The 12,204-nt window shown below is 43.2% G+C and overlaps 1 protein-coding gene across 1 annotated transcript in view; it reads left to right on the forward strand.

The window, feature by feature from the left end:
* LOC120047841 (anoctamin-5-like) overlaps positions 1-9,878 on the forward strand; it is a 24,470-nt gene extending 14,592 nt beyond the window's left edge. The window contains exons 4-20 of the mRNA XM_038993392.1: positions 63-131; positions 957-1,241; positions 1,332-1,451; positions 1,572-1,687; positions 2,310-2,444; positions 4,801-4,906; positions 5,214-5,274; positions 5,393-5,544; positions 5,652-5,726; positions 5,846-6,074; positions 6,333-6,511; positions 6,650-6,747; positions 6,945-7,066; positions 7,221-7,426; positions 7,606-7,808; positions 8,004-8,109; positions 8,311-9,878. Coding sequence (XP_038849320.1) covers positions 63-131; positions 957-1,241; positions 1,332-1,451; positions 1,572-1,687; positions 2,310-2,444; positions 4,801-4,906; positions 5,214-5,274; positions 5,393-5,544; positions 5,652-5,726; positions 5,846-6,074; positions 6,333-6,511; positions 6,650-6,747; positions 6,945-7,066; positions 7,221-7,426; positions 7,606-7,808; positions 8,004-8,109; positions 8,311-8,529 — 2,481 coding nt within the window. The 3' untranslated portion in view covers positions 8,530-9,878. The remainder of the gene's footprint in view (positions 1-62; positions 132-956; positions 1,242-1,331; positions 1,452-1,571; positions 1,688-2,309; positions 2,445-4,800; positions 4,907-5,213; positions 5,275-5,392; positions 5,545-5,651; positions 5,727-5,845; positions 6,075-6,332; positions 6,512-6,649; positions 6,748-6,944; positions 7,067-7,220; positions 7,427-7,605; positions 7,809-8,003; positions 8,110-8,310) is intronic.
* Positions 9,879-12,204: the final 2,326 nt, after the last annotated feature.

Below are 12,204 nucleotides of genomic sequence, written 5' to 3' on the forward strand. Positions count from 1 at the left end.
TTTCTGCCCTGGTCCTTGCTATTGCGTAAAGTGCATGTGTGTCTGTATCTGTATTTGTACAGGAGAGGAGGAGGGAGTTTGAGGCCAACCTTAAGAAGGCTGGACTGGAGCTTGAGACTGAGGACAAATTGGTGAGTTACCCATCTGTGGCACGCTGGGGCCCTCTAGTGGTCATCATGCAGCAGCACATCACATTACTGCAAAGTGGGGAATATCTCAGCAGAGCTTTCTTAAAGGGGAATTTCACTCCACATTCTTCTTTCCTCAGTGGTAGAAGGGTGTTTAACATATACTGAGTGTACAAAACTTTAGGAACACCTGCTCTTTCCATAACATAGACTGACCAGGTGAATCCAGGTGAAAGCTTACCTTATATGATCCCTTCAACCAGTGTAGATGAAGGAGAGGAGACATGTTAATTAAAGAAGAATATTTAAGCCTTGAGACAATTGAGACATTAGTTGTGTATGTGTGCCATTCAGAGGGTGAATGGGCAAGACAAAAGATTTAAGTGCCTTTGAACAGGGTATGGTCGTACATGCCAGGCGCACAGGTTGGTGTGTGTCAAGAACTGCAACGCATCTGGGTTTTTCACGCTCAACAGTTTCCTGTGTGTATCAAGAATGTTCCACCACCCAAAGGACATCCAGCCAACTTGACACAACTGTGGGAAGCATTGGAGTCACCTTGTAGTCCATGCCCCGATGAATTGAGGCTGTTCTGAGCGTAAAAAGAAAATAACTCAATATTAGGAAGCTGTTCCTAATATTTTGTACAGACAGTGTTTCTATGTTTTCTTTACAAACTTTTAGGTGAAAATGTGTACTATATTCAAATGGAAAATTTTGAAAATATCATAAATCTACTCTATTTTAAATGATTCCTCTGTTTTGTGCTTAAATTGTATGGTCAGTCAAATTGCCTCGCTCTGCCCTCTCTCAACTCATTCCTCTTAGGACTCGGATGATCTGAAAACGTACTTCCTGAAGATCCACGCCCCGTGGGAGGTGTTGGCCACCTACGCTGACGTGCTGAAGATCAAGGTTCCCTTTAAGGAAAGCGACATCCCCCACGGACAGGACGTTCCACTGGAGTGGCTCTCCCGACCGTTCCGCCTGCCAGAGAAGGTGATGCGCCCACAGCCTGACTACTTCACCTCTCCATTTGATAAGGACAAGATAGACTTCTTCCTCATCAAAAACCAAGACACCTTCTTCCCCCCCTCTACACGCAACAGAATAGTGAGTACAGAATCCTAACACAGAATCAAGAGAGACGCGCACACACACACACACACACACACACACTGATCTGATGTCCCTTCCTGTCAGGTGTACTACATCCTGTCTCGCTGTCCGTACTATAAAGAGGACCGCAAGGAGACAGACAAGAAAGGTATCAAGCGGTTACTGAACAACGGGACCTACACCTCAGCCTTCCCACTTCATGATGTAAGAAACACGTGACGCCCCACCTACATCACATCAACATACTCACAGTAGATTTCATGTGAGGATGTCAGATTTTTTCTAAACTAGAACGGATTATTCTCCTGTCCTCTGTGCTGTCAGTGTCGATACTGGGAGAGGAACACAAATGAGCAGTGTGAGAGCGAACGCTACCACCTCTATAAGAATTGGGCTAGGTTCCTCTGTTTCTACAAGGAGCAGCCCCTCAACCTCATCAGGTAAGACAACATCGGCTGGACATCGGTTACATTTCCCCCATGCATGGACACAAAGATCTACGTCTATAACAGGGGGAGGGGAGGGGGGGAGGTGGGCGAACTCAGTCCGGCTTTAAACTTACTCTTGAAAGTTGTAATAGTAGAACGCACAAGGTGCAATTTCGAAATTGGGTAGTGCATCATCAGTTCCTCTTGTCATGTCAGTCAATGCATACCATAGAGAGCTATTTATAACTTGTCAGAAATGTCAGCTAATGTTTTTTTACCTAGGTTTTATAGCCCATAGATATTGTTGTAATAATTGTTGTCACTCAAATGTCACATGAACACACATTAGACATGACAAAATGTATAGAATTGCATGAAAATGTGCTTTAAACCTGCAACATTCTCTCCACCAACAAGAGCGGTGTGAACAGTTTGTGTCATGAACAGTCCCTGTGCCCATAGAAATAGACGTGGTGTGCACATGGGGGGGGGGGGCGTAGGATGTCCCCCAATGATGGAAGGGGGGCCCCGAGTGAAAAAGTTTGGGAACACCTGATCTATAACAGCATGCAAGTACTAAGTGTCCCTACTCCCTAATGCCAAATAAATTGAATTATCTCTGTGTTGTTAACAGGAAGTATTATGGGGAGAAGATTGGGATCTACTTTGCCTGGCTGGGCTTCTACACAGAGATGTTGTTCTTTGCTGCGGTCATGGGGGTCATATGTTTTATCTATGGTGTGCTAAGCTACGATGACAATTTAACAAGGTTAGTACCACCAGGGGGCAGAAAGGTGCCTTTTTTGAAAAATAGGAAAACAGTTAATTGTCTGCATTTAAACAGGCAGCCCAATTCTAATATTTCGCCCAATTATTGGCAGAAGATCAATCAATCAATCAAATGTATTTATAAAGCCCTTTTTACATCAGCCGATGTCACAAAGTGATGTACAGAAACCCAGTCTAAAACCCCAAACAGCAAGCAATGCAGGTGTAGAAGCACGGTGGCTAGGAAAAACTCCCTAGAAAGGCCAGAACCTAGGAAGAAACCTAGAGAGGAACCAGGCTCTGAGGGGTGGCCAGTCCTCTTCTGGCTGTGCCGGGTGGAGATTATAACAGAACATGGCCAAGATGTTCAAAAGTTCACAGATGGCCAGCAGGGTCAAATAATAATAACCACAGTGGTTGTAGAGGATGCAACAGGTCAGCACCTCAGGAGTAAATGTCAGTTGGCTTTTCATAGCCGATCATTCAGAGTTAGAGATAGCAGGTGGGGAAGAGAGAGAGTCCAAAACAGCAGGTCCGGGACAAGGTAGCACGTCCGGTGAACAGGTCAGGGTTCCATAGCCGCAGGCAGAACAGTTGAAACTGGAGCAGCAGCATGACCAGGTGGACTGGGGACAGCAAGGAGTCATCAGGCCAGGTAGTCCTGAGGCATGGTCCTAGGGCTGAGGTCCTCCGAGAGAAGAGAGAGAGAAAGAGAGAGAGAATTAGAGGGAGCATACTTACATTTACACAGGACACCGGATAAGACAGGAGAAATACTCCAGATATAACAGACTGACCTTAGCCCCCCGACACATAAACCTTCACAGCATAAATACTGGAGGCTAAGACAGGAGGGGTCGGGAGACACTGTGGCCCTGTCCGACGATACCCCCAAACAGGGCTAAACAGGCAGGATATAACCCCACCCACTTTGCCAAAGCACAGCCCCCACACCACTAGAGGGATATCTTCAACCATCAACCTACTACCCTGAGACAAGGCTGAGTATAGCCCACGAAGATCTCCACCACGGCACGAACCCGGGGGGGGGGGGCGTCAACCCGCACAGGACGATCACGTCAGTGACTCAACCCACTCGAGTGACGCACCCCTCCTAGGGACAGCATGGAAGAGCACCAGTAAGCCAGTGACTCCGCCCCAGTTATAGGGTTAGAGGCAGAGAATCCCAGTGGAGAGAGGGGAACCGGCCAGGCAGAGACAGCAAGGGCGGTTCGTCGCTCCAGTGCCTTTCCGTTCACCTTCCCACCCTTGGGCCAGACTACACTCAATCATAGGACCTACTGAAGAGATGAGTCTTCAATAAAGACTTAGAGGTCGAGACCGAGTCTGCGTCTCTCACATGGATAGGCAGACCATTCCATAAAAATGGAGCTCTATAGGAGAAAGCCCTGCCTCCAACTGTTTGCTTAGATATTCTAGGGACAGTAAGGAGGCCTGCGTCTTGTAACCATAGCGTATGTGTAGGTATGTACATCAGGACCAAATCGGAAAGATAGGTAGGAGCAACCCCATGTAATGCTTTGTAGGTTAGCAGTAAAACCTTGAAATCAGCTCTAGCCTTAACAGGAAGCCAGTGTAGAGAGGAGTAATATAATACTGGAGTAATATGATCACATTTTTTGATTCTAGTCAAGATTCTAGCAGCCGTATTCAGCACTAACTGAAGTTTATTTAGTGCTTTATCCGGGTAGCCGGAAAGTAGAGCATTGCAGTAGTCTAACCTAGAAGTGACAAAAGCATGGATAAATTTTTCTGAATCATTTTAGGACAGAAAGTTTCTGAAATTTGCAATGTTATGAAGATGGAAAAAAGCTGTCCTCTAAATATTCTTGATATGTTCATCAAAAGAGAGATCGGGGTCCAGAGTAACACCGAGGTCCTTCACAGTTTTGTTTGAGATGACTGTACAACCATCAAGATTAATTGTCAGATTCAACAGAAGATCTCTTTGTTTCTTGGGACCTAGAACTAGCATATCTGTTTTGTCCGAGTTTAAAATAAAATAAAAAGTACAAAAAGTACAAAAGTAAAAAAAAAAGTAACAACAAATAAGATCTGATATCAATGTTCAAAATACGAATTATTGGGCTGCCTGTTTAAGCACAGCCTTTGAATCATGCCCAAGTGGGCTCTCATATACACACACACACACCTAATGGTGTGTACTCAGTATATTAATAATAATTGTGTAAAAAAAAAATGACATCTTTGTTGTTGCACATCCAACAGTACACTAAATCACACAACTTTGTCAGTCTATACAAGACATGTGAAGTCATATCAAATGTATTATGTTCTTTCCCACTTTCTATTCTTCCTATTTATCTCTCCCACAGTAAGGAGATCTGTGACCCCAGCATTGGAGGGAGTATTGTGATGTGTCCGCTGTGTGATAAGAAGTGTAGTTACTGGAAGCTCAACTCCACGTGTCTCTCATCCTGGGTAAGGGAACATATACAATATATTCTGTCATTCAGTCACAATGTAATCTTTCCTAAAATGGCTAATCATAATCTCATGATGATTGGCCATTACATCTAATTATTGATGGCTCTTCACACTTAAAAAAATTATGGTTGTGTAAATATTCTGCATGCTTAGCTTATTGTTTTAAACCAGCCTGTCAATCAAAGCCAGTGAAATCTCCCATGCTGAGTGTGCAGTATGTCATATTGCTGTGGCCAAAGCACGGCATGTCATTTCCTCTGGGTGGTTAGGAGCTCATCCTGTCCCTTGTTCCCTCTTCCAGCAATCCCATCTGTTTGATAACGAGGGGACCGTGTTCTTTGCCATGTTTATGGGGATCTGGGGTAAGTGTCTGTCCACTCTGTTGTTACTGTATTTAACCTGTTGGAGAATTACAGTACATCCCCTGTGAGGGAGACAGACTGTTACTGTTAGAGTGTAATGACCCTGTCGGTTCTGCAGTGACTCTGTTCCTGGAGTTCTGGAAGCGGCGCCAGGCCCAGTTGGAGTATGAATGGGACCTGGTGGATTTCGAGGAGGAGCAGCAGCAGCTCCAGATCCGTCCGGAGTTTGAGACGAGGTGCACTGACCAGAGACTCAACCGGATCACCCAGGTACGGGCTGCCAACTGGTTATTACACACTACTTGTAATACTGTGCAAATTCTAAAGTATTCAATGTAAGCTACTGACTGGGCTTTCCGTTATTTGTTATTGTGCAGGAAATGGAGCCATACCTACCCCTCCCCAAAAAGTGTGGTCGCTTTTGCCTCTCCGGGGTTACTGTTCTGTTTTGGGTAAGCCAACATACTACACCAACTCTGTGTGTCTGCAAGAATTTGTTCACCAGTGTGCAGTATACTGTATGTGCGCTGTAAGTGGGCACTGTAGCATGTGGATTTTGTATTCTCCACAGATGCTTCTGATTGTGGCCTGTATCACTGGGGTGATAGTCTACAGGCTGGCTGTGTATGCGGCCTTCGCCAGCATCATGAAGGACAGCCCCACTAAGAAGATCCATCTGGTGGGCTCTCTCATCACCCCGCAGCTCGCTACCTCTGTCACCGCCTCCTTTATCAACTTTGTCATCATTATGATCCTTAACTTCTTCTATGAGCGAGTGGCCATTTGGATCACAGATATGGGTGAGGAGGAGTAGCTCACTATCATGACGATTTTCTCAGGAGGAGCAGGAAATGCAGGGAGATGGAACACTGAGGGCATATCAAGTTAAAGTGATGTTTAACCCAGGTCACATTAACTATACATTTCCTACTCATTAAAAAAAAAACATTTTCTCTCCTATAAAGATTCACTCATACCTCAGCAGTACATTGCACCCATTAGTTTAGGTAGCTGGTGTGCCTTGAATGGCTTTGACCTCCAACTACTTGCTCCAACAGAAATTCCCAAGACACATCTGGAGTATGAAAACAAGTTGACAATGAAGATGTTCCTCTTCCAGTTTGTCAACTACTATTCTTCGTGTTTCTACGTGGCCTTCTTCAAGGGCAAGTTTGTGGGTTACCCAGGCAAATACACGTACATGTTTGGCAAATACAGCAGGCTGAGGAACGAGGAGGTGAGCATTGTCACACAGCATCTACAGTATATGAACACATTCTACCATATGAAACTCACACCTTTTGAAGAGTAAACTACAGTATTTATGTTTTGATCTCAAACCTAACTGTTAAACACCCACTGCAATTTGTCCCAGTGTGACCCAGGAGGCTGTCTGATTGAGCTGACCACCCAGCTGGTGATTGTCATGACAGGGAAGCAGGTGTGTGGGAACATCCAGGAGGCTCTACTGCCGTGAGTTTCACTGACCTCTGACCTACTTCTGATAGACTGCGAAATGTACCTCGATGACCTTTCAGTTGCATATTTACTCCACCATGGGGTGTGAACCAGGTTGAACTTGTTAAAGATGTCCGACATTCAGTATGTAATTTGTACGCGTGCCCTCCTCAGAGTTCAATATTCTCTTGATCTATATTATATCCTGTCAGGCTGCTGAGGAACTGGTGGTGCAGCAGGAAGGCCCGGAAAGACCAGTACAGCCGCTGGGAGCAGGACCACGACCTGCAGAACTTCAGCCAGCTGGGCCTGTTCTATGAGTACCTGGAGATGGGTAAGGAGGCCCTTAACCCACTCCACTCTCTTCCCACATAGACAGGAGACGGTGTAGGGCTGTTCATCAACATGCACTCTCTCTCTCTCTCTCTCTCTCTCTCTCTCTCTCTGTCTCTGTCTCTGTCTCTGTCTCTCTCTCTCTCTCTGCGCAGTAATCCAGTTTGGCTTCATCACTCTGTTTGTGGCCTCTTTCCCCCTGGCCCCCCTGCTGGCCCTCTGTAACAACATCCTGGAGGTCAGAGTGGACTCCTGGAAGTTCACCACCCAGTTCCGCCGGCCTGTGGCGGCCAAGGCCCACAACATCGGAGCATGGCAGGAGATCCTCAATGTGGTAGCCATCTTGTCCGTTGTCACCAATGTGAGAAGGATTAAATGTTATTAAGCTGTAGCCACATTGTTGTTATCAAGTGTTCAAATCTATGTCTTTATTGTTGAACAGCCCCATTTTATAATTCATATATACTATATAATCAAAATACAGTAATTCAATAGTTCAATGTGTCTCGGATCCCCTCTCATGCTCTCTCATCTCCCCAGGCATTCATCATGGCCTTTACTTCAGACATGATCCCCCGCCTGGTCTACCTGTATACCTACCACCCTGGCTCTGAAGCCACCATGAGTGGCTACATCAACAACAGCCTGTCAGTGTATGACATCTCCCAGATCCCTCTCCTCAGTACGCCCGAGGAGGGGGCGATTCCTGCCTGGTTCAACAGCTCCTTCATCACCACCTGCAGGTGGGAAGCGACTGCAATGCCAGGCCACTCACTTGCACGTTTAAATACCCTTTGTCTTGACTTCACTTGACGTCTTGACTATGGAGCTGGGATTGTATTAATCCAGATGTTTACAGAGGACAGGTCAATGCTTGGGGTTTAGCACGATTGTATGTAGTTGTTGTGTCTTGACATTGGCCCTATATATTGTCTCAGGTACCGTGACTACCGCTACCCTCCAGGCCACCAGAGGCAGTACTCCCACACTATGCAATTCTGGCACATCCTGGCAGCCAAACTGGCCTTCATCATTATCATGGAGGTAAGCCATCCAAAATATGTCTATGGAACACAGCACATCTCTCCACTCTAAACCAGCAGGTGCTCTCTCCATTATATACAGTAGGCAACAGAGCCCAATCTTTGCTATCACTGTCTTTTAACATGTTATTATCTGTACGTCATAAGGTGAGTGTGTGATAATGGTATGCTCTGTAAAAAAAATGTCTTCCTTTCCCATCAGCACGTGGTGTTTGTGGTGAAGTTCTTTGTGGCCTGGCTGATCCCGGATGTGCCATCCGAGGTGAAGGCTCGGATCAAACGGGAACGTTACCTCATCCAGGAATACCTGCACAACTACGAGGTTGAGAAGCTCAAGATCCAGCTGAGTCAGAGTTTTATCACTGAACCCAAACCTGAGGTCTGCACTGCCACCGACAAACATGACGTGTTATCTGAGTAGGCCCCCCAATCAGTAACTCTCACCCACCTGGCTAACCTAACTGGGAGGGTGTTGCTGTGAAGTCTCCTCCACTGATAGAAAACAGAAGTACAGTAAAGGGCTTCTGTCAGTGGGGCAATCCTATCAATTGTTTCTCTTTGTTTTGTTTGTTAATTTTCAAATGAGCAGCTAGCAGATTTCAACCTTTTCGCCTATATTAGGACTGTCATTGGAGGCAGGGATGGATTAATTTGATCGATGACCACATCTCGTCACCTTTTCTCAGCGTCCAATGCTGCTTCATATCTTCAGTGCAATGATGTTTCTTGCAAGTGATTCAGTCACTCAGTGCCAGTGTTGATCGTGATAGGATATTATGGAATCCTACAAAAGTATGTGCCAACTTGTTAAGTGTTCAGTTAAATGCTATTGGGATTCATGATATTGTACCAGACAATATACAGCTTCTTGAAAAAATGTAATCTAATGCTCACCTTATCTACAATGTCATAATATGTTACTAACAAATGTCCAGCAAAGACTGCCAAAGATATCCCATGGCTTTTATCAGCAGCTATCTAATAAATTACCTTTAAAGAAATATGCATGTTTGATAGAATGTAACATATAAAAATCTAATTTATTTGCCTTCAAATGTTGGCATGTTATCTGCTTCAATTTGGCTGTAGCTGGGCTACATTAAATGTGATGTGTTTTCCTTGCGTTACTGTCATGTATTTGAGATATTTTCATGGGAGTCAATGTAAAAACTGTAAATTAAAGGCCCAATGCAGTCGTTTGTAAATCAATATCAAATCATTTCTGGGTAACAATTACCGTAAAAATTGGCAAAAATTGCTTTATAGCTAAACTATTTTTTCAAGCAAGAATTTTGCTAGGACTGTCTGGGAGTAGTCTGAGTGGGGAGGGGGAAACTCAAAACTAGCTGTTATTGGCAGAGAGGTTTGGAACTTTCTTTGTATCTGGTCTATCAACCAATTTACTACATGGTGATGTCACCATGGAAAGCTGAAACTCCCATCCATGCAAACCTGATGATTAGGAGGTCCTGTGTATATTGTATGTTCAACCAGCAAATATCAGGAAATAACTGATCACATTTTTTCACACTTTTAGAGTGTTTTTTTCATCAGCTGTTGTACAATTGCGATATAAAACACAGGAAAAACAGCATTTTGACTGCAGTGGCCCTTTTAAAAACGGTTTCTCTCAGCTGGTTAATGCTAGATAGATAGAGCTACTGTAATGGTCCAAGAGGGTAATACACCCCAACGTCTACTGTATATACACTACCGTTCAAAAGTTTGGGGTCACTTAGAAATGTCCTTGTTTTTTAAAGAAAATCTAATTTTTTGTCCATTAAAATAACATCAAATTGATCAGAAATACAGTGTAGACATTGTTAATGTTGTAAAAGACTACTGTAGCTGGAAACGGCAGATTTTTTATGGAATATATACATAGGTGTACATAGGCCCATTCTCAGCAAACATCACTCCTGTGTTCTAATGACACGTTGTGTTAGCTAATCCAAGTTTATCATTTTAAAAGGCTAATTGATCATTAGAAAACCCTTTTGCAATTATGTTAACACAGCTGAAAAATGTTGTCCTGATTTAAAGAAGCAATAAAACTGGCCTTCTTTAGACTAGTTGAGTATCTGGAGCATCAGCACTTGTGGGTTCAATTACAAGCTCAAAATGGCCAGAAACAAAGACCTTTCTTCTGAAACTTGTCAGTCTATTCTTGTTCTGAGAGATGAAGACTATTCCATGTGAGAAATTGCCAAGAAACTGAAGATCTCGTACAACGCTGTGTACTACTCTCTTCACAAAACAGCGCAAACTAGCTCTAACCAGAATACAAAGAGGAGTGGGAGGCCCCGGTGCACAACTGAGCAAGAAGACAAGTACTTTAGAGTGTCTAGTTTGAGAAACAGATGCCTCACAAGTCCTCAACTGGCAGATTCATTACATAGTACCCGCAAAACACCAGCCTCAACGTCAACAATGAAGAGGCGACTCCGGGATGCTGGATTAGCTAACACAACGTGCCATTGGAACACAGGAGTGATGGTTGCTGATAATGGGCCTCTGTACGCCTATGTAGATATTCCATAAAAAATCAGCCTTTTCCAGCTACAATAGTAATTTGCAACATTAACAATGTCTACACTGTATTTCTGATCAATTTGATGTTATTTTAATGGACAAAAAATTGCTTTTCTTTCAAAAACAAGGACATTTCTAAGTGACCCCAAACTGTTGAACGGTAGTGTATGTTTGGTCTGATAGAGCCCTTTCCAGTGGATATAATCTACACTCCATTTGAAATGTTTTGAGTGGCATATTAAGTCATACCAGACAAAATATTAGCCATGTTTTTGGGGTTGCATTCCTCTTTCTTGTTTAGATTTATGGCGAGATATGCAACTTGTACATATGATTTCTTCTGGTGTGGGAGGCAAATGTGTTTTTGCCTGTGTTACTCGCACATGTATCTATCTGCTCTTTATTTTGACACTTATCAAACTCATTGTAAGCAGGAAAATCAAATTCCTTAGCCCTGTTAGTCATTACTCACTTAAGTTAAGTTGATCATTCCTGTCTGCTTTTTCTGTCATACTCTGTGTCTGTACTCCGTAGCACAATGGATGGCCTTCTCTTTTTAATTTTGTTTTAGCACAGAGCACTTATATGGGACTGATTTGATTTAGCCAATGAGTCTTTCAGACAGAACTCCACTACATTATTACTGTTTAATGTCAATCATTCCAACATGTCTGGATGGTCTCATTAAAAGGCAAGTTGACTTTAGATTACATGTTTCAAAACAATTGTTATGAAATTCAACTTCAAAAGGGACTGTAGCTTATTGAATCGATTTCAAGTTACTGTAGTGTGATTTGTGCAAACAGAGGTGTTAGCTATACAGTATATAGACTCAGAGTATGCATCACAATCTCGTGTCCCATAGACATTCAATGTAAGGAGACATGCATATTTTAACAACATGAGTGAACTGTCCACTTTACAGCAATAAATTCACACTATTTTATCACAGCCAGTATACACATGAAGAATGTTGGGATATGTACAGTAGTTGCCACATTTCAGTAAACAACCCACTTATTATTTAGATTGTTGTACAGATTACATTTGTAAAGGATAGTTTACTCAATGTAAGATTAGGTATTTCTGTAGTTTATTGATCAGATTTGATTCTGTAGGCTTTTTCTAGGTTCATCTGTTTTGAACTAATCTGTTTTGTAAATGTTAATAGCCTCTCATGCTGAAGGTGGACACTATACCCTTGGATGATTTTACTTGGTATAACTTCAACCTCAAAGTCACATGGTACATCACTATCTCAGGCTTGTCAATATCCCAGTGCTTGACTAACACCACTCTCAGCCATACAGACAAAATCCATTGGGAGACTCTTGACTCCTCATGTCCTTCTTGCATGCAGGGTGGAAGCCATAGTACATGACCAGTAGATCAATGCCTTAAATGTCTATGTTTACTTTTTGGGATGTTCTTCAAAAACAATAACTTTCTATTGTTCTATTCCTATGATGTTTCACAACTCATATGTTTTTATATCATAGTCTGTGTTGTCTAAATATGTCGTGTCTTGCTTGTTTTCCTTGAAAGGCTATTGAACTTATTAACA

This window comes from Salvelinus namaycush, chromosome 1 (assembly GCF_016432855.1).
Source record: "Salvelinus namaycush isolate Seneca chromosome 1, SaNama_1.0, whole genome shotgun sequence".
Classification (NCBI taxonomy): domain Eukaryota; kingdom Metazoa; phylum Chordata; class Actinopteri; order Salmoniformes; family Salmonidae; genus Salvelinus; species Salvelinus namaycush.